The 25,051-nt window shown below is 42.0% G+C and overlaps 2 protein-coding genes and 1 long non-coding RNA gene across 8 annotated transcripts in view; 2 read left to right on the top strand and 1 right to left on the bottom strand.

Moving 5' to 3' along the window:
- The first annotated feature begins 2,754 nt into the window (after window positions 1-2,754).
- On the top strand, window positions 2,755-7,522 carry LOC113015824 (uncharacterized). 4 transcript variants are annotated; one of them, XR_003271165.1, is made up of 5 exons: window positions 2,756-2,906; window positions 3,509-3,681; window positions 4,636-4,701; window positions 4,919-5,095; window positions 6,007-6,037. It is a non-coding gene; the product is annotated as an uncharacterized LOC113015824 (long non-coding RNA). The 4 variants fall into 4 exon arrangements; XR_003271168.1 differs by lacking the exons at window positions 4,919-5,095; window positions 6,007-6,037 and adding an exon at window positions 7,270-7,522 and having other exon boundaries at window positions 2,755-2,906; XR_003271167.1 differs by lacking the exon at window positions 4,919-5,095 and having other exon boundaries at window positions 6,007-6,036.
- Window positions 7,523-8,069: 547 nt separating this feature from the next.
- mad2l1 (MAD2 mitotic arrest deficient-like 1 (yeast)) lies at window positions 8,070-18,849 on the top strand. The gene is made up of 5 exons (XM_026158167.1): window positions 8,070-8,274; window positions 8,746-8,892; window positions 16,749-16,869; window positions 18,140-18,243; window positions 18,317-18,849. Exons 1-5 carry the CDS (start codon window positions 8,211-8,213, stop codon window positions 18,487-18,489), a joined length of 609 nt encoding a protein of 202 aa, XP_026013952.1. The 5' UTR covers window positions 8,070-8,210; the 3' UTR covers window positions 18,490-18,849.
- Window positions 18,850-19,143: 294 nt separating this feature from the next.
- The window catches only part of pde5ab (phosphodiesterase 5A, cGMP-specific, b), a 104,642-nt gene continuing 98,734 nt past the window's right edge, over window positions 19,144-25,051 (bottom strand). For all 3 annotated transcript variants that reach the window (XM_026158155.1, XM_026158134.1, XM_026158145.1), the window contains exons 20-22: window positions 23,075-23,149; window positions 22,186-22,269; window positions 19,144-22,071 (exon numbers count right to left, since the gene is read on the bottom strand). In XM_026158155.1, coding sequence (XP_026013940.1) covers window positions 21,952-22,071; window positions 22,186-22,269; window positions 23,075-23,149 — 279 coding nt within the window. In that variant the 3' untranslated portion in view covers window positions 19,144-21,951. The remainder of the gene's footprint in view (window positions 22,072-22,185; window positions 22,270-23,074; window positions 23,150-25,051) is intronic.

The following is a 25,051-nucleotide window of genomic DNA, read 5'->3' as shown; positions in this document are numbered from 1 at the left end:
AGCTAAGCCACCCCAAACAGTTTCATTTTCACCTCCGTGCTTCACAGTTCTTCACCCAAAAAGCAGCTATATATTTCTACTGATCCATTTGTCCTGAGCGTGCTATTTGCCTTCAAGGGCAAACTGTATTTTTTGTTGGACAGCAAAGGCTGTTTCGTGATATACCCCGCATGCAGGCCATATTTATGAAACCGGATTCTGACAGCAATAGTTGCAAGGGTTGTCTGCATGTCCTCTGTTTTCTAGAGGCTTTCTTTGTATCAGACAGTCTGCATTACGGCTGAAGACATCAGTTCCTGACAAATTATCTATCTGTGCCAGATTTTAGCACATATGTAACTGACTTCTCTGTACACACTTCAAAGGCAAAAAGGACACCAAGGAGCTCTTGGAGGGGATTTTAAACTTAAGAAGTTTATAGACATAAGCTAGTATATCATACAGTATAATGTCTAAATCAGCTACAGAAGTGGGAAGGAACCAAAAGATGACAGAGGCACATCTCAAGGCTTTCTTTTATGGTTGCTGAATGAACTATTCGTTGCCATTTTTACGATTAGCCGAAGCTAGGGAATATTATCTAAATGTCTAAATGCTGGAACAAAAACAACAGCATTAGCAACAAATCCATATAAAAGAGAGATGCTGACAGTGTGGTTAATTGATTGAAGTTTGAAGCCTTGAATTAGGCATTGTGGACATGACCATATATAGAAAATCGGGTCTAGCAGGAGGCTATTAGCTTATTGTAACACTGCATGGCTAGCTTGATTATCAAAATGTCACAGATATGACTGTAATATTGACACCCTTAATTATGTTCCTTTAGGCCTCAACACAGTCCTCAGTGGAGACTATGGACTCATTCAATGACTCTAAAGGCCTAACAGACCAATAAGAAATTAAATATTCCCCACCATTTGTTCTCGCTTTCAAAGTAAAAGTTGCACCAACAGGTTGGGGGATATAGTTTTCTTGCTGGTGACCTGTGGCTCCAAGGAGGTCACTGACTGGTCTCCAGTTCTGCATGACTGGGCTTTAGCAATTAATTTCAGAGTGACTGTGATTCATCCCCAGTGACCACTCACCAGCGAGCTAGGCTCTCCCTCACTGATTGGTGATTTCCAGATAATCAAGGACCCCTCTATAGGCTCGAGGCCTGTTTAATGCAGCCACTGTTTGAGCTTCTTGCAGGACTTTTTGGGATCTTTACTTTTGTTTCCAGACTTCTTCTTTTCACTGCAAACTTTGCTGTTCAAGTTCATCATCCCAGAATACAAATGTTCTAATATTTGTTTAACCTTTGGTAGAACCTCAAAATCCCATCCTTTCGTGAACCTCGGGACCAAAAATGGTCCCGCCCCAAAAGTGCTCTAAAAATGTTATATATCAATATTTTTTTCTACTTTAAATTAGTCAATCTTTTAAAACTACTTCCGCTTAAAATATCCATGTCAAGTTTTAATTATATTTTCATTGTTTTAACCCTTTAAATCCCAGTTTTATTACATGAGCGCCCTGTTTTTTTAGCCCCAAAAAACAAAAAAACTAAATATTTTCCAAAAAAAACATTTGAAGTAATATTTGTTTGTTATTATAATTAGGCCTTTAGATGGACTAAAGATTGGCACCAACAGTCATTTCGATCGCCTTTTATTTTTTTTCCAGGAGCGCATTTCATAAAATGCACACTATCGACCACGCCCAAAAAGTGCTATAAAAAATTTATATATTAATATTTTATTCCACTTTAAATTAGCCAATCTTTTAGACCTACTTCTCCTTGAAATATTCATGTCAAGTTTTAATTACATTTCGCGGATTTTAACCCTTTATATCCCGGTTTCGTCACATGAGCGCACTGCTTTTTTTGCCCCAAAAACATAAAACATAAAACATAAAATATTTTCCAAAAAAAACATTTGAAGTAATATTTTATTGTTATTATAATTAGGCCTTTAGATGGACAAAAGATTGGCACCAACATTAATTTCGATCCGTTTTTAATTTTTTTTGCAGAAGCCGAAAATGTCCCCAGGCGGCGCTGCTGCTCCTGCTCCCCCGGGGAGGAGTGCCTCTGCCGCGGGTGTGTTTCGCGCAGCGCCGGAGCATATGGTTCGGTTCCCGTGTCTGCAGCACACACTTCCGCTACCACGTGAAAACAAATACGTCATTTCCTGTTGATTAAAAAAAATTAATGCACCCTCAAACGATCCTAAGGGCAGAAAATGGTCCGGAACGAGCAGCGGGCCAAGCTGCTGCTGCACGTGGGAAATTAGTCTGCCTTTTCCGGGTATCTGTCTCGAGCAGGCCGCTGGAGAAGGTGTGTATGTTCCAGCAGGCGTCACATGTGGAACAAGGGCGCCACCCGGTGGCCAAATAAAAAATTACAATTCTAAGGCCCTGAGTCCAGAATGAAAGTGAAAGTTAAGCCATCGCCACTATGTTAATGGTAATAATTGTACAGTGAAAAATAGCGTTTATAATGGGTTTCAATGGGGCACAAATCGGCCACGAGGTTCGATAGTGGATGTATGCCTTTTATTCAGCCATTTAAGCTCATTTAAAAAACTCAGACTGAAATTTTAAAATAAAATGGGAAAAAAATACATGTTTGAAAATTTGGCTATACTCCATTAAACACAGTGGAAATGGCGTGGAATTAAAAAACGGAAAGGCCACGAAATGGTCCCAGGTTCTAAATAAATGTTTGTGTGGCAGGATGAATGTTATTTCTCGGTTCAGCCCACTTTCGGCCTGGCACATTAGGGAGGCGCTAGTATAAATAATGGCCATTTGAGCATTCCTGGATCGCTTACCTGTGATCTCCTTCTTGGTCACCTGACTTCCCTTGGTGTTGCAGAGATCATTTGCAGGTTACCCTTCTGAAGCCTCCATCGTGGCTGGTAGGTGTTTACTCATTTACTTGGTCGTAAACAGGTATTGTTTTTAGGTCGTAGCTGTAGAAGCCTGCTATGAGCCACTCCATTCATGATTCATGACGCTGTTTACTCAGTACGTAATTCAGTTTTGTTACGATCTCTGCCTTTTATTGTTCTTTTATTGTAAATACTTATTATGCTTTGCAGGAAGTGTGGTCCTTAGTTTTACAGAACGCTACGCTAACCGAAGTGCTGCTGCTTTGCTTTTACTGTCTGTTCCTGTTGCGAGGTTACTTTTCCTGCTGCTGCCAGCTTTTTAAAGTGGACGTTGGCGTGGACAGCGGCTATATGCATGCCGGTTATGGGAGTCGGTTGGCGTGCATAGTGATTGACTGGATGATTAACTTATAGTCGGGCAGACGGCAAGTTGGAGCAATACAGCGATTCTGCCTGCTCCATATTTTAAAGTTTTATCTAGATTGTATGTTGTTTTTCTGTTGTTTTGATTTTTGTTATGCCACTGGTGGGAGGCCCTTTTTCTAGCTGCAGATCACCAGTGTGGTCCTGCAGTTGGGTTATATTAGTTTTGTTGTAATATATTAAAATTCTTTGTTTCTTTTATCCAGATGCGGAATGCCGACGTGGAGGAGACGAGGGTGCCTTGGTGGTGGGATCCTTTGAGTGTCCACACATGCCTTTTTTAGTTTATTAGTGTGAGTGTGTGATAGTGTGCTGCACTTGTGTCTTGGTGAGTTTTCTTTTTTTTAAGTTTGTGCGTGGCATCCCTGCCCCTCCACTGGTAAGCCTCGGCTCTGAATACCCTTTTTTAAGCATATTTGTACATTGATATTTATGATTGTGCTTTTATATGTTGTTTTAAATAATTATTAATAAATTGTCCAACTGTTTTATCATTGAACCTTGTCTCTGTACTGAGTATAGCGAACCTAAGTGCCTTCTTGATGATTAGTGTTACATCCAGTATTCTCTGGGTGAAATCCCCAGGGTGGCGTTGTCTTTTAAACTGTGAAGAATATTTACTTTATTCCCACCTCGTGCTGCCTCATTTGCTATACAAATACAGCTAGAAGCACACCTGGATTGTCACACTGACAAACCTGCCACTGACTTCCTATTGTGGACTTTGTGGGCATGTAACAGTGTCCTCACAGCTCACACATTTGGTGTCTCTCTCTGTCATGCACAAATGTACTTTGAGCAGTACTTGAAAAGTGCTCTTGCACAACATAGTGAGGTTCATGATTTTATGGATTTTGTGGCTTATTGTCCTCTCACATGGCTTATAGATTTGTTAATTAGTTAGTACAGCGATATTCACTGAGTTGGCTCTTGTTGAGGACATATTAAATCCCTGCCATGAGTGTTGTGATTTAGAGGTTTTCACACAAGTAGCCTCTGCTGGGGTTAATCTATTTTCTTTAACCAGGCAAGTCACTGAGGACAAATTGTTATTTATAACAACGTTTAGCTCTCTCACCAAGAAAAGAGTAAATAAGTGTTTTTCCTAGAATTTCCAGTGCATTTAAAGGAACAGCTACAAGGCTTTTGCTCTGCAAGTATTAATGCTCGATGTCACAAACATTAGGCTTGACATGAGCCTAAGTTGGCTCTAAAGTTTTGGACCCTAAATTCACAACCCAACAACAAGACAGACTGTTGTCAGCAAGTTTATTTACACAATATTCTGAGGTGTAATTGGAAAACTTTAATCATGCTTCTTGCTGTTTTCTAGAGACTGCACTGGGTTCCTCAGATAACTTGGAGCACCGGAGGAAGGACAGGCAGGTGCGACTGGCAGGTAACTTCCCTTAGTTCCCTTTTCATTAAATACAGACCATCTTGTCAATCCTGGGATAAGTTTTTCTCTTAGATGAGTTGCTCAACATGTAATTCAAGGGTATGAAGACAAAGAAAGAAGATTTTAGTGCAGGAATAGCAATCGAGCAATCTCTGAGAGCTAGTGTAGCCTGATTACCATGATGATTGATGCAAATCTGATGGTCACTGATCACCAGATGGTCCACAAGCATGATGAGCAAGAAGCGTGAACAGGGAAGGCTCCAGCACTGGGTGAAGCTCGGAGCAAGAGCCACCCATAGTCAGCTGCAGGGGGGAAAGCTGAAAGCCCACAGAAGAAATCCAGGCAAACCCTAAACCATGACAAGGTTCCCAAACCCAATAAAGACTCCAAGGTAAAAATGCCCCTCCATGGGTGAAAATGTAGCTCTGACCAGAATAACACCTGATGAAAACCAAAAGTGAAATGTGGCAGCTTCTTTCTTATCTCTATCTCTGTCAACAAAAATCCCATCAGGTGTCTTGGGATGCACAGAAGAACTAATTATTTTTTAAATAAACCAGCTCCTCATTTGTGTATTTAGTTCTGCAGACAAGCCATTGAACAAATGTTGATCATCTCAAGACAACAGAGAAGTTCTTATGTAGTGCTTTTCTACTCAAAGGTGCAAAGTGCTTTACACAGCTTACTTGAAAACATCACAGAGCAACTTGTAGTTCAGTATCTTGCACTTTAGCATGCAGACTGGAACAGCAAGAGATTGAACCCCTAACCACCTGCTTAGTAGATTTCTTGCTCGATCTGCTGAACCACAGCAACCCCGAGTTGTTCTCTAAACTGGAGGCTGTGGTGTTCACAGAAGTCTCTTCCCTGGCGATGGAAGTGTAACCTCACGTTGGTGACAAATCTTTTTTGCTTTGCGAGTTTTCAAATCACAGCTGCTCATTTAATAGTTTCTTCAAGCAACAAGTAATTAAGCCTAAAAGATTATTTGCCTTTTAAGCAGCTCATTATCATTTGCTCTTAGTTAACCTCTCATTAGAGTGATTTTAAAATTTTTCCTTTAATTGAAGGATTTACTTGCTCAGAGGGAACTTTGCACACCTTGACCTTACTTGCTGCAAACAAAGCTGCCTTTCTCCATTCTTGAAAAGTTACAGTCTTTTCAGCCAGCAGCAAATGCTGGTGAAGCAACCATAACTAAATTACTTTCTCAATTATTTATAATGCCTTTCTGGAAGATGGCTGCGAGTAAAACATGCCTCTGCTGGAGTTTTATCATTTTGTTGATATGCGTGCCCGCAGGCTCTGCCGGCAGCCAGTTGTGCCAGAGTGAACCGAGCCGCAGGCCCAGAGGCCGGAGGCCCGAGGGCCCCATTTGCCCCGGAAGAGGCCTGACCGAGCAACAGGCACCAGGCCCTGCCAAGTAGTCACCGGGAGTGAGCTGGTACATACCTGAGCGCCCAGCCCCGGACACCAAGAACCACCGACCACTGAGGGCATCAGTTACCGGCAGGCAGTGTGGTGAGGGGAGATAGGCCTTTCAGGGCCTGGGAGTTCCCAGAGAGGTGGAGTGTAAGACCCGACCTGACATATAAACACAGGCACACACAGACACAAACATGCATTCCCACCCTCATGCACACATATACAAATATACTCAGCACTCACCCAATGTAGGGATAGACATACATGGACAATGTACAAATAATCACACTCCCCAAACAAACTCTATACCCCAGGTCCAGGTACCCTCGTCCCTGGAGGGGGAAACGGCACCTAGACCCAGGAGATGTTACACTTTCCCCCGGGGTGGAAGCAAGCAGACCGCCCCAGGCTCCGCAGCAGCAGGGAGGCCCCGCATCCCAGATCCCAATCAGACGGCCAACACCTCCTCCCAGCCCCCCCGCCCCGATGGCAAGCAGAGAACAGGGGGTGTGTGAAGACCCCAAACCACCCTCCTCTCGCTGATGTGTAGTGTTGCTGCGTGTTGTTCTAAGGTGCATTTAAAACACGGGAGAGCATGGTGCTGCTGCCAGAGAGCAGCAGGTGTTAGCACGGCCCCTCCCGAGAACCCTCAATGTCTAAATGGATTTAAAATTGAGGGGTGGGCACCGGCGCCAGAGGTGGGGTTGAATACACAGACCGTCCACTGGACGCCGTTAACGTGCCCACCCCCAAGGGGGGAGGGGGGGGGGAATGCCTCCCCTGCACCCTGGTGACACACCTGCACCCCAAGGCCCTACTTTTGTGGGTGGGTGTGTTGGAGCGGGAAGAGGGAGGCAGCCGGGGATGAAGTGCAGCCTTACATGTTTTGTAAGGCTGCACTTCCTCCTCTGAGGTTGACTTACAGGAAAATGAGAACAGATTTCTTTTTAAAATCTTCCGAGGGAGCATGTGTAGCCAGTGTAATGTCTTCAGGGAAATAAAAGGATTCCACCAGACTGAAGTGTTGAGGCAGAGAGAAAGCACAGAGAAGAGGTGATTAAATCAGAAATTAAGCTCTTGTTAGCATTGGTAAACCTCGGCTGATGTGTTTGTGCATCTACATGTGACGAATGTTTGCAGAAATCATCTGAAGACTAAAACGCTGCCATGTTTGAGTACTGCAGGGGACACAAAAAAACTGTATAAGAGGTATATATGTGATTGCTGATGTCTTACTTTCACTGCATCTGCAGGAGAGTGCAATTATAGAGAAACATTTGGTTTAGGGTGCTCTGTGTTAATTATCCAACAAAAATAAACACATAAGAGATGATAACTGTATTCCGTTTCCTGGATTAACTAAGCTGAAACCATTAAATAACTAACCAGCCTGTGCCAGCGATCTGTGTCAGCTGATCCCTGCGACCCTGCACTAAGTTTTAGATCAAATAAACTAAGCCGAAACCATTAAATAACTAACCAGCCTGTGCCAGCGATCTGTGTCAGCTTGTCCCTGCATCCGTGCACTGAAGTTTAGATCAAATAAACTAAGCTGAAATCATTAAATAACTAACCAGCCTGTACCAGCGATCTGTGTCAGCTGATCCCTGCGACCGTGCACTGAAGTTTTAGATCAAATAAACTAAGCTGAAACAATTAAATAACTAACCAGCCTGTGCCAGGGATCTGTGTCAGCTGATCCCTGCGACCGTGCACTTAAGTTTTGGATAAAATAAACTAAGCCGAAACCATTAAATAACTAACCAGCCTGTGCCAGGGATCTGTGTCAGCTGATCCCTGCGACCGTGCACTGAAGTTTTAGATAAAATAAATTAATATACTGTCAATTACAAGGTAGAAAGGTCTTTAATTATTCTACACTGCTCTCTAGTGTAGAAAAATTGTAAGCGTAACCTAAAACGTCATCAAAATCGCGCCGCAATCTCACACGCATGCGCAATAGTGTGGAAGGTGACAAAATTCAAACTGGGTGGCGGGTAGTTGAAGTCGGAAGACCTAGAAGAAGAAAATAAAGAGTACAATATATTTACTGTTGAGAGCTAGACCAAAGCGTTAAGAAAATGACAAGCACGTTGAAGGGAATTACTCTCAAAGGAAGCGCGGAGTTAGTAGCCGAGTTCTTTTGTAAGTATTTCTGTTATTTCGTCTTTTAGTCGCTCGTTTTCGACACGCATGCATGTAACGCTAATATGCTATTGGGCCTACATAGTGCCCGATAACATATTAGCATCAACGCAGCATGTATGCACTCACATGGCAAGCATAGCTCCAGTTGATGAAAAATAAAGTGTTTAAGCCTGATGTGTCCTATAAGCGTCAACTCACAACTTCAAACCGAATAATTTGTAAAGACTGTCTAGTTGTCTGCCCTTCTATTGAGAATCGTGAACGTACACCATACATCGTTTCTATTCTACCGAGCTAATATATTAATTGATTCCCAGTTAGTTTTCTCTCGTGTTATTCGCTTTCTTGTGTAGTTGTTTTTGTAATCTTCTGTGCCTTTCAAGTTTGAATCATATAAGCCTCTAAAGTTTACGAATACTGGAATTCCGGCGTATTTGAAGCCTTTGATTTCCCCATTGTCATTCACAGCTTTCGGCATCAACAGCATCTTGTACCAACGGGGCATCTATCCTCCAGAGACATTCACCAGAGTTACCCACTATGACCTGAGTCTCCTACTAACTACCGACCCCAAGCTGAAGAGCTATCTGACTAACGTGGTGTCTCAACTTAAAGGTATCTCAATAGTGGGCTTCCCCACTCGTGACACAACTAAGGAGAAAGTGGAATAACTGTGGAACTGAGTGAGCTAACCAACTGCGGTCTGAAGGCACTCCAGTTGTAGTTTTGGGCTTCGAGTTCTGTAGCTATATCTACAAGGCTGCTGGCTTACGGCAAGAAATCTTACTCACGGTTATTTTGGTCACTATGGAGATGCTTTTTTTCTTCGTTTTACATATTTACTCTTAGACCTTGAAAAAAATGTGGACATATTGTACTTAAGAAAAAAAGCAAAACTTCAGTCTACTTTACTTTAAGTGGATTTCCTTGAACACCAGATCGAAAAGAAAAAACGTAATTGGTGAGAACTGAGCTCACAGCTTGGTGGGGAGTGACTTTGGATTTTTATGGAGAAGGCAAAGTAAAGGCAAAATCCGTAGTGAAGTACAAAATAAGATGATGTTTGTGAACAATGAATGATTTTGTCAATTTATTTTGCTAATTCGGTGATCGTCTTTACTCAATAAATAGTAACTTGTTAGTTGCGATTGCTGAGTAGGGCCACGTGGTGGTGCATTTCCCCCTCCCCTTTTTTTTGCGTTGAATTAGATCAGAGTCAGAATCGGAAAGACTTTATTTATCCCCAAGGGGCAATTAACGTACAGCAGAGCAGCATGATGTTGAAGATGAACGCAGATGCCTATGAGACTCGTGCCTGAGATTTTAATTGGTATGACCTGGCATCTTATGATCAATGTTAAGTAACATACAAAGCAGCACACGTGAGTTTCCATTCCCATGTTACACAAATTTGTGTTAAGCTACTCTTAGGCTCTTGTCAGGTGAACTACAAGCTATTTCTGGTTAAAAACGCTAGATTTTTAATTTTTGATTTACCAATTTTTGATTTTGCCATAAATACTTATGTATGTGAATGAGGAAGGAGATCGGTGCACCCTTTTCTGTCCAAGGTGATGCCATTGTAATATTTTATTTTATTTTTTTCCTAAATCCAATGCCCGCAACTGTTGATGGCTGCCTCCTCAGGTTTCTTCCTGTTAAAAAGAAGTTTTTTTTGTTTTTTTTTTTTTTTATTCCCATCAATGCCTAGTGCTTGCTGTTCTGGGATCCTCTGACTGTTTTTCTTTTTAGGCCTGTGGGGTCTTTACTTTAAAGTATAAAGTCTCTTGAAGCAACTGTTGTGATTTTTAGTGCAATGTAAATAAAACTAAATGGAGTAAATATCTCTGGATTGTCAGTTCAAGTTTAATGTAATTCGTACCAGAATATTCATATTTTTGGGTGCATATGTCAAATCACTCAAGCTCTCAATTGTGTAAGGCTAAGAGTAGTGAAATTACAGAATACAAATTGTTACGCCCCTAGTCTAGGCGGGTAGGGACGCACATAAGGTTGGAGGAGAGAGAGACCAAATCCCCGCCCTGGTTCCCAAGCCAAACATCCAAACCAGTTGTAAGTAAAAAAAGTGATTTTATTTAAGGACAAGAAGCATAGCTCCGGGGTGAGCCCAGGCCAAAATAATAAACAAAACCAACTAAGTCCCACCAGAAAAGACTAACTAAACCCTAAGAAAGAAAAAAGAACAAACAAATGACAGAGCTATCCCTCGCTCCCTGACCAAGAAAACAGGAGAAAACGATTCCAAAAGAAAAGGCAGCTCACCCCTTCCGCTTCAGCCCACGAGTGCCTAAGCTTACAATTCACACTCCCACAAATACACAAGATAAACGCAGGCTGGGAAAACCAGGGTCAGGACTGCGACGGCTGTCAGGCTACTCGCTCGTTCCACACTCTCTCTCTCTCTCTCTCTGGAGCTGTCAGAGCGGCTTTTTGAATGTGGTCACCTGTTCCATGGTCCAATCAGCTCACTACTCTTCATTAGGGGAGGTACCTGTAGAGAGTCTTAAGCACAGTAAAGAGACACAGAACAAACAGCCCACACAGTGTTCTTATGGCCACAGCCGTAACACCCCCCTTCCCAAAATCAAAGACATCTCCTTTGTAGATGTTTTGGACAGTCATGTTTAAGGGAAAACACGGGATAGGGCATCCGCTAACACATTCTCTGTGCCCTTTTTATGACGGATTTCCAAATTGAAGTCCTGCACCAGGAGGGACCACCTCATCAGCCTTTGGTTCGAGTTCCGCATCCGCATTAGGAATACCAAGGGATTGTGGTCGGTATAAACAATCACAGGCGAGGGACTGCCACCGACATACACCTCGAAATGCTGCAATGCAAACAGCAGAGAGAGGGCCTCTTTCTCAATCGTGCTGTACCCTCGCTGATGGACATTGAATTTCTTTGAGAAATAGCCGATTGGGTGATCCACACCATGATGGTCTTCCTGCAGCAATACGGCACCTGCCCCGTTTGCACTGGCGTCCACTTCCAACTTAAAAGGGCGTGCAAAATCAGGGGCGGCCAGCACTGGCGCACTGCACAGGAGAGTCTTAACAGCCCGGAACGCACTCTGACACGCAGAGGTCCACACAAAAGGTCTCAACACACTAGTGAGGCTAGTGAGAGGTGCGACCACGTCCGCGAAGTTTTGACAGAAACTCCGGTAGTAGCCCACCATGCCGAGGAAACGGCGAAGCTCACGCCTAGTCTGAGGGGCAGGAAAATCCAGTATGGCCTGGATTTTGGCCGAGATAGGGCGCACTTGCCCCTGACCCACCTGCTTTCCTAAGTACGTTACCATGGCTTTACCAAAATCACACTTGGCGAGGTTGAGGGTGAGGGATGCCCTTTCCAAGCGATGGAACACATCAGTGAGTGTCTCCATATGCTCTGACCAGGTGTCTGAATAGACGACAATGTCATCCAAATACACTTCACACTTGCAGACGCTGCCCAGCACGATATTCATGAGCCGTTGAAATGTGGCGGGAGCGTTGCGCAACCCGAAAGGCATGACAGTGTACTGGAGAAAATGGTCAGGAGTAACAAAAGCAGAGATTTCAGCCGCACGTGATGTTAGGGGAACTTGCCAATAGCCCTTTAACAAGTCCAGCTTGGTAACGAAGGTCGCAGAACCGACCCTATCAACACAATCCTCCATTCTGGGCAGAGGATAGGAGTCAGGCTTGGTCACACTGTTCACCTTCCGAAAATCTGTACAAAACCGTGGGGTCTTATCCGCTTTAGGCACTAGGAGACATGGGGAACTCCACGCACTAGAGCTAGGGACAGCAAGACAATTCTCCAACAGATAAGAGACTTCTGTCTGGAAAAGAGCACGCTTAGTGGGATTCACCCGGTAGGCATGCTGTTTGATTGGAGGATGGTCCCCCACATCGATATCATGCTCCAACACGGTGGTACAGGATGGAGTGTCCGAGAAAAGATTAGGATGATTTTCAATCAACCGACACACGTCATTTCGGACATCATCGTCTACCCCAGTTAAATGTGACCTTAAATCACGTAGGATTTCAGAATTCCTAAGTCGTGCGCAGCCCACAGCACAACCGAAAACCAAATCGTCACCTACTGGGTCATACCGAGTTTCGGAAACCGGCACCCCCACAGTCGCAACTGTTGACACACCACCAGCAAAGTAGGGCTTCATCATATTAATATGACACACACGGCACTTTTTCCTTCGCTCTGGGGTGTCGATGACATAATCCGTGTCACTCAATTTCGCCTGCACTGTATACGGACCACTGAACTTGGCCTGGAGGGAAGATCCAGGGACTGGTAAAAGTGTTAAAACTTTATCACCAACCTCAAATTTTCGCTGCACAGCCTTCACATCAAACTTCCTCTTCATCCTACCTTGTGTTGCACTGAGAGCATCCCGTGCAATTGCGCACGCTTTATGCAAACGCTCTCTGAAAGAGCTCACATAGTCTAACACATTTTCCTTAGGGGCAACAGTGTCGGACAGGAAGTTCTCCTTAAGCAATCGCAAGGGGCCACGCACTGCGTGACCGAACACCAGCTCAGCAGGGCTAAATCCTAACGACTCCTGCACACTTTCTCTCACTGCTAAAAGAAGCAGCGGCAACCCCTCATCCCACTCCTTTTGAGACTCAAGGCAAAATTTCCGCATCATCGATTTCAATGTCTGATGAAACCGCTCGAGCGCACCTTGCGACTCCGGATGATAGGCACTAGATTTCCGATGTTTAATGCCAAGTGACTGCAAAACCTGAGCAAAAATCCTAGACATGAAATTAGAGCCTTGGTCAGTTTGAACAGCTTTTGGTAAACCAAAAATAGAGAAAAAGTTCACCAATGCCTTAACAACTGGTTTAACCTTAAGGGTGCGCAACGGAATTGCCTCGGGAAAACGGGTAGCAACACACATCAGAGTCAAGAGGTACTGGTGACCCGATTTTGTTTTAGGGAGCGGACCAACGCAGTCGATGAGGATGTGTTCAAAAGGTTCCCCTAAAACTGGAATAGGGTGTAATGGAGCGGGTGGAATGACTTGGTTAGGCTTACCACTAATCTGACAGGTGTGACAAGAACGACAATACTGAGCGACGTCATTCTTCAATCCTGGCCAAAAGAAATGACGCAGAATGCGGTGATAGGTTTTCCTAATACCTAAATGTCCAGAAAAACTGTCATGGGCAAGACCAAGAACTTTGGGTCGGTACTGTTGAGGCACCAGAACCTGTTTAAACACATTCCAACCCAAATCACCAGCTGTAGGCGGATACCAAGTACGCATCAACACGTCATCCTCGACACTATAAACACGAGGGTACTGGTCGCTAGAGTTGGCCGCGGAAAAACAACTCACAAGAGTTGGGTCACTCTGCTGTGCCGAAACCAACTCCTTTTTGTTGATTTCCAAAGACAGTTGAGGTGTCACTGATGGGCTAATAGGCAGCATCGCCTCAGAGTCGCCCGTCAGTGGAACACGGGTTTCAGATTCAGACTCCGGACCACCACCAGCACAGAGAAAAGAATCAGATAAATCCACGTCACCGTACTTGCGCCTATGCGCACGAGTTACCGCGCAAGCAGGAAAAACAGAGGAGGAATGCTCCTCAGCGACAGGGTTAGGTAATGAAATATCAGGCACCGGTATCTCAACCACTCTCGGGGTAGAAAACACTTTTCCGTTAGCCAAATCATTCCCCAGAATCATCGCAACTCCGGGCACTGGCAACTGGTCGCGCACGCCAACCGGTACCGAACCCGAAACGAGCGGCGATTGAAGAAACACATTGTGCAATGGCACACGTAGTACATCCATTTTTACACCCCAGACAAGAGCATCCGAACCACAAAAAGAGTCATCAGAAAAAGGTAGAATACCCTTCAAAATAAGAGTCTGCGCGGCCCCAGTGTCACGCAGAATCATGATCGGCACCCGATCCTCCTCTTTTTCATTCAACGAAACAAACCCCTCCGACACAAAAGGGCGGTAGCTCTCATCAAAGCCTTCACTTCCCACTCCATTGCTAGGTGAAGTGGAAGCTGACATAGAACGAACGAAACCCACACTTTTCGGCTTCCTCACCGTGTTGGCCTGCTCCCTGCGCTGTAGTGATGGGCAAGCAGCAACGAGGTGCCCGATTTCATGACAATAAAAACATTTGCGATCTGACATAGGAATAGCAGCAGAACGTGTCTGGCGCTTAGGGGAAACCCTATAACTTCTGACAGGACGAGGTGAGGAAGTGTACTCACGGCGCTCTGTCGAAAGTGCAGCACGATGAGTTAACACAAACTCGTCGGCAAGGACCGCGGCTTTAGACAGTAACCCCACCTTCTGCTCATTAAGATACACGACAATGTTTTCAGGGAGACATGTCTTGAACTCTTCCAGCAGGATCAACTCCTTTAGCTGAGTAAAGTCCTCCGCGTGACTGGCAGCCACCCACTTGTCAAATAAGACAGTTTTCTCACGTGCAAATTCCACAAACGTTTGACTATCAAACTTGCGACAGGCACGAAACTTCTGTCGATACGCCTCTGGGACAAGTTCATAAGCCCGCAAAATAGTGGATTTGACAACCTCATAATCCAAGCTGTCCGCAATAGAAAGACTCGCACAGACCTCCTGCGCTCTTCCCATTAATTTGCATTGCAGCAACAGACTCCAGACGTCCTTTGGCCATTTTAAAGTGGTTGCGATGCGCTCAAAAGCAGTGAAATATGAGTCAACCTCTCCCTCCCTAAAAGGAGGTACCAAAACAACCTGTTTGCTAGCGTTAAACTGGTCTATGGTGGGAGTGTCGGGGAGTGTACTTACAGGAACGGGAGCAGCGTCACTCGCTCGAGAACGATCAAGCTCCATAGCTCGAATGCGGAGATGCATGAGCTCGACTTCCTTAGCCTTAGCCGCCAACTCCACCTCCTTCAAGCGAAGGGCAAGCCTGAGATCCTCCGTCACCAAACCCGCCCCAACCTGGCCAGCCGGGTCAAATACAGGAGACTGAATGGCGACAGGAGCTTCCGCCCCCGACGGCATCCGCCCCTTGGAAGGCTTCGGGACGGCCCCAGCAGCTTCCGCCCCCACTGCCGTCTCCAAACTCCCAGACCCACTCGGCGAGGTTTTCTGCCCCCCAAACACTCCCCTGTCCACCAGTCTCTCCACCAAACAGTGTTTAATTTCCGCCTTCTTAGCATTCAACGGAACATCCACCCTGAATAAGTTAGCCACTACCAACAAATCTGCTTTTGTGCACCGCTCCAACTTTTCAATGGAGGGACGTTGCGCAAAATCATCCATGTCAAACGACATCACGAGCAAAGCGAAAAAGGAAAACACAACACCGCAGACACCCAACCGCATCCGCGCACTCCAGAGCCGCAAAACTCGCGCACGACGTTTCCCCCCCACCACAAACGCAAAAAGGAAACGAACCAATCACACGAACGAAAAGGGACGAGCCCCCATTTATGTTACGCCCCTAGTCTAGGCGGGTAGGGACGCACATAAGGTTGGAGGAGAGAGAGACCAAATCCCCGCCCTGGTTCCCAAGCCAAACATCCAAACCAGTTGTAAGTAAAAAAAGTGATTTTATTTAAGGACAAGAAGCATAGCTCCGGGGTGAGCCCAGGCCAAAATAATAAACAAAACCAACTAAGTCCCACCAGAAAAGACTAACTAAACCCTAAGAAAGAAAAAAGAACAAACAAATGACAGAGCTATCCCTCGCTCCCTGACCAAGAAAACAGGAGAAAACGATTCCAAAAGAAAAGGCAGCTCACCCCTTCCGCTTCAGCCCACGAGTGCCTAAGCTTACAATTCACACTCCCACAAATACACAAGATAAACGCAGGCTGGGAAATCCAGGGTCAGGACTGCGACGGCTGTCAGGCTACTCGCTCGTTCCACACTCTCTCTCTCTCTCTCTCTGGAGCTGTCAGAGCGGCTTTTTGAATGTGGTCACCTGTTCCATGGTCCAATCAGCTCACTACTCTTCATTAGGGGAGGTACCTGTAGAGAGTCTTAAGCACAGTAAAGAGACACAGAACAAACAGCCCACACAGTGTTCTTATGGCCACAGCCGTAACACAAATCAATCATCATTTTTCTCACAGAAATTGTGATCTCTTGGATACTATATAATAATGGATTGGATTTATATAGCGCTTTTCAAGGCACCCAAAGCGCTTTACAATACCACTATTCATTCACTCTCACATTCACACACTGGTGGAGGCAGCTACGGTTGTAGCCACAGCTGCCCTGGGGCAGACTGACAGAAGCGAGGCTGCCATATCGTTGATATCCAAGAGATCAATATTTTGTATCCACAACTATTGTGGATACAAAATTCTGTGCATGTTTGTATTATGTTTTTAGGGTATTTAACTACCTCTCACTTTGCATAACAAACTTTAATAAGTGTTGTTTGCTCTTTTGGTGTTGCAGAGTGGCTGTTTGAGTGCACTGTGCAAAAGCTGGTGTTGGTGATCACGTGTCTGGAAACCAACGAGGTGCTCGAGAGATGGCAGTTTGACATTGAGTGTGACAAGTCTGCTAAAGAGAGCAGGTCAGGACCTCTATTACCTTTTTTGTTTGTTTGTTTTGTTTTAAAGGCTCCATGCTAATGGTCATTAATTTGCTGTCTCCTAATTCCAACACCTGGCATGTTGCACTTGTACTTCCCCCACCGTCAGTTTGAGTGGAGTGATATATTATATAAATTGTTTTGAGCTTCAGGTAGCTTCAGGACAATCATCAGAGCCGAACAGGTGATGGAGAAACAGGTTCACCTTTTAGGTGACATGAATGAGTTGAAGGGAAGTTATAAGGGAAGGAAGAAATACACAGATACATCTGTAGATTCGAGACAGAATTCACAATGTGTTTTTGGGACTTTCAGGTGTTTGGACCAATGTTTTATTTTCTGATCAAACCAGAAAGCTTTAATGAGCAGCTAGACTTGTCTCGCATTAACTGGCTGAGTTAATGCAACATCGAAGCAGCTGGAATCCATATATGTGTGTGTTCATGGAGCTGCATTTTCACCTGCTGGACATCACTACCTGACAAGTTTAACTGTCTTCAAAACATTACAGAGGCCTTATTGACAGTATTTGGTTCTACATATCTGTGTGAGCAGATTTCCTCTCACATGAAGAGTGTCCTCAGGTAGCCGTCAGGTAGCTGGATGCTCGGAGCCCTGTGTCTCTGAGTGGGAGACCAGAGATCAGAGTGTATTAACAAACATGCCATATTGGCCCAGTTTATTTTTCTTATCATTGTTGCGAGGAGACCATAAATAGCATTTGTATTTTCTGTTGTACAGTTCATTTGCTGTTATGGATGAAAAGTGTCTTTTTATTTTTTTGTTTCAAAATAGCTGAAAGCTATTCGCTGATAGCTGCGAACTATAAAGTGGTTCTATATAGTGTGTAACTGTTAATATAGAGCGTTATTCAATTTCTTGCTAATACAATCATATGGCACACTGACTTCTGAGGACATTTTAGATGCACTCATCATCAGAAAGGTTGCCTACCCCTGCTCTAAGGCATCTGGACAGATCTGTTTACTTACTTATTGACAGGAGTTGAATGGTGCAGACTTTGGGTTGGTTGGCTGATTTGTCAACACAGATGTGAATTTGTATGTTTGCAGTGGATTAGTTTTTTTTTGTTTTGGTTTTTTGCAATAAAATGACATGAAATTTGTACTTTAGAAGAGTCTTTACAACAGATTATGTAATTTGGTTAAATGAGCATCTGTCATTACACTCAACTGACTATTGTTTGACTAATAAATAATGCATGTTAACTGAGTTCTCATGTGTCTCCCAGTGCACCCAGAGAGAAGTCCATTAAGACAATTCAGCATGAGATCCGCTCAGTTATCAGACAGATAACAGCCACTGTTACTTTCTTGCCCCTGCTGGAGACGCCATGTGAGTAATGAGACTTTTGACATTTGAGCCTTTGATGTGGTGGTTGGGTAATAATTTCAACTCCTCCCCTCAGGTGCTTTTGACCTCTTGGTTTATACAGACAAGGACCTGGTGGTTCCAGATAAATGGGAAGAATCAGGGCCGCAGACCATTGACCAGCCAGAGGAGGTGCGTTTGCATTCCTTCACCACTTCGATCCACAAGGTGAACAGCATGGTGGCGTACAAGAAGACTGAGTCAGCTTAAACTTCTAAACCACATGAGCTGTTACAGCACCGACCACTGATTCTCATAGAAACCAGTAGATCTAACACTGCCGTGTCTTTGTTCACTGCCTGTGCGTGACTGGACAACGAGGACCTGTTTTCCTTTGTTGAGCTTCACTGTGTCTTATTTGTCAATATGATAAGGACATGAAGGAAATGTGTTCTTTCTACATTGATGTAAATATTTCTGCCACGTGGCATTTGTCTGTAGAAAACAACTGTCTTTTCTTTAGTCTTTTGCTTTCTTTCATTCTTTCAGTCTGTTTTAGAAGATAGTGGTATATATGTTGAACTTTTATAAAATGACATAAATAAATGCATTTTGCTTTTTCCCAAAGAAGTGATTCTGTGGTTTTCTTTTGTTCAGGAGGTGCCAAGGTTTTTCATCGTGTTATTTATTTTGGAGCATTATATAAAAGATATCACATGGTTTTTGGAGCCTTGAGACGATGCCGTCTTGGGGTGCATTTCAATAGTATAAGCTGACCTTTTCATCAAGGTCAAGAAAGAGAAGTTAGTTTGGAATGCACTCTTTTTGTAATGTGTTTTAATAACTGGAAAGCACACTGACATCCATCCATCCATTCATTGCTTGTTTAGTACATTTGAGAAATTATAGACAGCACACAGGAGACATAGTAAATAAGTATTATTTAATGGGACATACTATTCACTTCGCTCACAGTGTTGAAAGGTGTCGACAGTTGCAGATGTGTAACACCATCATAGTACCGTATCAGCATATTACATTTTGCAAAAGAAAACCCACAATTCTCTTACCTAAAAAAATCCATCCATCTGTCGTGTAATGCCCTCTCATATACATGCAAAAGAAAAAACTGACAACCAAGCAGTGAGGGTTTTTTTTTTTTTTTTTTTTTTTTTTCTCCAGAGAGCACAGAGGCACAAGTAAAATAGTCCTGGAGACTTATTCAATGTACAAATGACAACCACGGACACAAATTAACTTTCTGAGCATGTACATCTACAAAAGTGCTTGAGTTTAAATGAGTCTGTCATGTCCATTAGTAAGCTGTTCATTAAATGCACCTATGTGGCTCCTCATCAACAGTTTATTGGCTGGACAATTAACTGTTTTACCAGTTCTGCTGATTCAGCAGTTTCATTTACCAAAACATTTCAGAACTTTTTCTTTTCTGCATTAAAAAAAAAAAAAGTTCTGAAGGGTAACAGTAGCATCCTTCAAAACTAGATATTAACAAACATTCTAGGTGTAGAGAAAAATGTCATAGTAATGTTGCATTTTCTATTTATTCCTAGTGTGGACATGCTGAAATCACTTTTATTGAGGAGTAATTGTTCCCTCTTGCAGGATCAGCAAAAACCTGCATTTCACAAGGTCCAAAGGTACCAGATTGTTCTTTTAAATGTGTTGGTGATGACACCTCGCCTCTGACTACAGACTGAAAACCTCTGCCTCTAAAGGGTGGACAGCAGTGAACCCAAACACATCAAAACGCTGAAACACTTAATATCTTATCTAATGAAAAAGTTGCTCCTGGATACATTCTGGGTTACACACTGAAATTTTCTGCCAAATTCTGTTGTTTAGTCAGTCTTTGTAGTGCAACAGAAACTGCTCTAAATGTTAAAGAATCCTTTTTGCCCCCTTGTAACAAATATCTTGTTTGAACAGATTTTTACATTTACCCATCAGAGAATCAGGTTTACAGAAATAGAAATTATACACCGTCACAATGTATCAGAGCTAGATGCCACCCTCGGTGAGTAAATCATACTTTATATTCTGTAGATATTACTCCGTCGTTCAGTTTGTAAAATTGGTATGCATAAACAGCATTACTGGACATGGATAAATAAAAATAAGTGGTTCTGTAAAACTGAATTGTCTACTTTATCGCAACAAGGCAGTGGCAACATCTAGATCCATTTTCCTTTGAAATCACAGATCTAATCTTTGGCTCTTCCTACAGCTGGAAAAATAGAAAATCTAAATTCCAAATAACACAATACAGTACATTTCCAAATGTCATCAGAAGAAGCAGTTGTTCCTAAGAAAGGGCCTAAAAAAAAAGACGGGATTTTTTTTCCACATATGAAAACATTTTCTAGATAATTGTGTGCTTTGACAAAAGAATGACCTTACAATATAGACTCTAATAAATATATAAAACAAAAATAAATATGCAATAGTTAAGACAGTGAATAAAATGTACGAAAGACTCAAACCCATGTCGTGTGTGTGTGTGTGCCGTGAAGACATATAACAAGTCTATAAGATTATGGTGACACTAGTATACTACTAAGTATATAGTAGTTGCATTGTTTTCATCCCACTAGAATGGTGCTAATGGTGCTAAAGCTCCATGAACACTGGAAGCGACATACTGAATACAGACCATTCCAAGTGAATCACATCCCACAACTTCAAGTGATTACAGATGAAATAACCACAGGCAAATTCTTTGAATGTTCAGGCAGAGTAGAAAAGTGCTAAATAAGAATCAGTCCGTTTACCATTTCCTATTTGCTAAGGGAAGTTTTTTTTTTTTAACCGAAGCAACTACCAATAGGAATAAAGAATACATATGAACTGGAAGTAAATATGTAGAGCTTCCAGTGTATGCAGCTTAACCATTCAGTGTTCCCTAAAGTTCACTACCTGTCACAGATAGTGTAGGTGAGACCATCAATATGAAAGCCACTCTATGCAAAAATAACAATGTCTATGGTAATAAATATAGCTTAGTGCTGACTTTGTTATTATCTCTGGTGAGTGAGGAAAAAATGGTGGTGACAGGATAAAATGACCATGATTTCTTGTTATGGACACATTTCATTCCTTTCTGTTCATGGTAGGGCTTAGCTGTAAAACTAGCATACAACTTTTTAACGAATGTTTGATAGTGGGGGTGGAAAGGTACAACTTTGATGTTATTTCATAGTTTATCTATTTTTATCTGTTGTGAAAAGTACTCACAAGAATTACTGATACTCCGGGAGACAGGAAAAGTGCTGACAAGTCTATGCAGATTACCAACAAGTCAACTCACTGACTTGTAGATGTTTTTACAGTTGTTTTTCTATCTTACTTTATTTTTTAACTTGTACTCATTGGCATGGCTATGCATGATCATTTGTAATTTTCCTATATCTGAGCAAACGCTTTGCCGGGTGAGTAAACTCCAGATTACAACAAGGAAAAGAAAGACAAACTGTGAAACCTGACTGCGGCACCTCAACCGTAATAGATTAAGTCTTAAAGTATTAAGACTGCTCAAGGCAAGTGACCTCTTCTATTATCAGACCATAGCTAGTGTTTTATTTCATGATAGGAAAATTACTTTTCTACCTCACTGTCAGTCCACACAATACGCTATTAGATAATTTTAATGAGAATAGGTTGAAAATGTAGAACTCTGGAAATCTGAGTTGGATGAAAACCAAACTGGTGTTTGGATCACACCAAGCCGTTGACAAGCCCCTTCTCACACTCCTCGGCTAAACACTTCCACTGCTGCCGGTTTTTCTGACATCCTTCCAACAACGGGGAGCAATACTCCGATAAGCCAGCCAAGGTCTGTGACAGTGATAAAGACAATTCAGCATGGGAAATCAGAGGCAGAACTGAATGCAGGAAGAATTGCTATTCATCAGCTACGCTGGTCAGCAAAAATAGCAAGGGCTGAATTACCTCATACAACTGAATGCAAATGGCATCAATGAAGGACACCTGCATGCTTGGTATCTTATCCCTTTTCTCACGATTCATCAGGTCCTGTGAAAGGATTGAAAAAATGAGATGTAAACTTTATATAAGTTAACTGTTTATCCCCAAAACAGACAAATCTATGAGAAAAAAAAAAAAATATATATATATATATTTATATATATATATGTATATGTGTACACATACACATACACATACATACATATATATATTGCTATATATAGCTATCTCTCACTCTCTCTATATCTTACATATAGAGAGAATATATATAGAGCGAGGGAGAGAGAGATTACCACAAAATATGACAATTAGTTAAATTTATGTGTGTCCAACATCATTTTACAAACAAAATAACTGAGACAATTAAAGACACAGGTATTTATAGTCATGTAAAAAAGAAATTTGTCACATAAATGCACCGTCTGTGAAGAATGAGTACCCTCCCACTGCTTCAATAGGAATTAAAAACGTAATTAAAAGAGTGAGTAGAGGCCAGGTGCTGCTTATCAAATGCAATTGATTAACTAATCATGACTGTAAATGCAAATGTTTGTTTATATAGTGTCAAATAACAATAACAGTGATCCCAGGGCACTTCATACTGTAGGACAAAGATCTTCCAATACAGACTGCATAAAGTCCTAAGAAAACATTCTTTTCACATGGCTGTAACATCAGCACAGTTCTTGAAAATGTGTTGTGATACTTCATGATTTGAAAGGGAATATATTTAAATGCAGTAGGATGAAATACCAGAGGATTCAGAACAGATTCCTGGGCACTCGATGGCAAATGTTGCACTGTTGAGAAGGATTTATCCAATATCATTCAAATGAACCCTGAAATTACTTACAATTGGTTCAATGTTCAGCTCTTGCCTCTCCTTATCCCCCTGCTCGAAAAACTCAGTGGCCACCAGCTCTGCTATCTGCATCAGAAACCAAATGCAGAAACATTGAAACATTTTATGAGCTTTTAGTTCTTAAAAGGCAAATTTTATAACACTAAATGTAAAACCAAAGATAGAAGCAAAGTAAGCTTTTACGATGGGGTGGCTGTAGCTCAGGAGTTAGAGCAGGGCATCTACTAATTGGAACGTTGGTGATTGGATCCCTAGCTGCTCTAGTCTGTGAGCCAAAGTATCCTTAGGCAAAATAGCGAATGCAAAGCTGCTCTCTGATATGTTCATTGGAGTGTAAATGTGTATGAATTAAATAGAAAGTAAAGAAAAAGTGCTTGTGTGAAGGGATGAATGACCGTTTTTGAATACTGTATTTATATAGCGCTTATATATTTTATATATATATATATATATATATATATATATATATATATATATATATATATATATATATATATATATATATATATATATATATATATACATATATATATATATATATATATATATATATATATATATATATATATACAGGTCTGTGAGAATCAATCCATTTATAATTTGCTCTGAAAGCATCAATTTTAAATCCTCATTTATTGTTGGACAGAAGACTAAGTTGGGTGAATTGTATACTATGCAAGTCATAGTGTCATTGCAACCTTGGAAACCTTGTGGCATAATTGTGGCAGTTTGAGTCTCCTACATGGAAATAACAAAATGCTTATACTGCTGCTGGAGGCAGCATCGTTAGAACATTAATCTTGAGGAAATGACTGGGAATGACCCAGACAGACTGACAGCCTGTGTGACAGCTGGAAGGAAGAAGGAAAATGAAACAAGTGAATAGCAATAGCAAGAGCTCTCCCAAAAGCCCCACACAAAGTTAGTGTTCTCAAGTTTTTAACAAAGAGATAAAGAAGATCAATCAACATCACTCTGTGTGAACGTGTTGCTGAAGCCGTCTTCAGCTCTTGATTGAGTCGGTGGTGCTGCAAGGAACGTAAGTACTATGATGCAGTTGTTAATTGTTGAGACTAAGAAGCTTTGCCTTTACTTCCTCCATGATCTATGAAAATATTTTAGCAGTGCTTATGGAGGTTACTTTCATAAACTCATATCATTTCTTTAACCCTTTCATGCATGAATCATAACAACCTCAATCAGGATTATACTTTATTGTTAAAGTATTTTTGTTTAGGCATGAAAAAAAGATTTTTGAAATAAATTTTTTTAAACAGGTACTTTTTAAATAGTTTTTTACTTGTCCACTTAGGTGAACAACATCACTTTTGGAGTGTGTGGCAGAGTATGGAGTGACACATCAGTGTCCAATGTAGTGGTTTATGTGCAAATATACCATCAACACTGACACTTATTTAAGGTCTTCAAAATCAAAAGTGGAAACCAACCAGAATGTATTTCTTAAGTAAAAAACATGGCATGATATTAAAGAATGCTATATTTGTAAATCGTGGTGACTTTACTGCATTTTTTAAATACAACTTTTTCGTTATGATATTTTATGTTGTTAAGTCTCAGTGATAACCTTAAATGATTATAATGACTTTACCTGACTGAAAAAAGTATGACTGGAAGTTTCAGATTTAGAGCTAGTCTAAAAAACAAAAACAATATGGCAGATCAGCCTAAATGCTAGGAAAACACCATTAGAATCAGTCCAGAATCCAAAACCATTGGGTGATGTCACAGTGAATATGTTAATCTTTATATAAAGTCTATGGATGGAGGCTGTGAAAGTAAAACAGACCAGGGAAGGAGGGGTATGGGTTTAGCGCAATCTGTTAATGAGGAGCAGGTGATTTGCCAGAGTGTGTGTAAGCCAGGGAACGTATGTACTTGTTTGCTGCCCTGAATGTTTTTTTTTAGAGTTGTCATCTGAGGACAGGGCCCAGCTGTTTTTATTAACAA

This window comes from Astatotilapia calliptera, chromosome 3 (assembly GCF_900246225.1).
Source record: "Astatotilapia calliptera chromosome 3, fAstCal1.2, whole genome shotgun sequence".
NCBI lineage: Eukaryota > Metazoa > Chordata > Actinopteri > Cichliformes > Cichlidae > Astatotilapia > Astatotilapia calliptera.
This window is presented reverse-complemented; position numbering and strand designations above follow the sequence as displayed.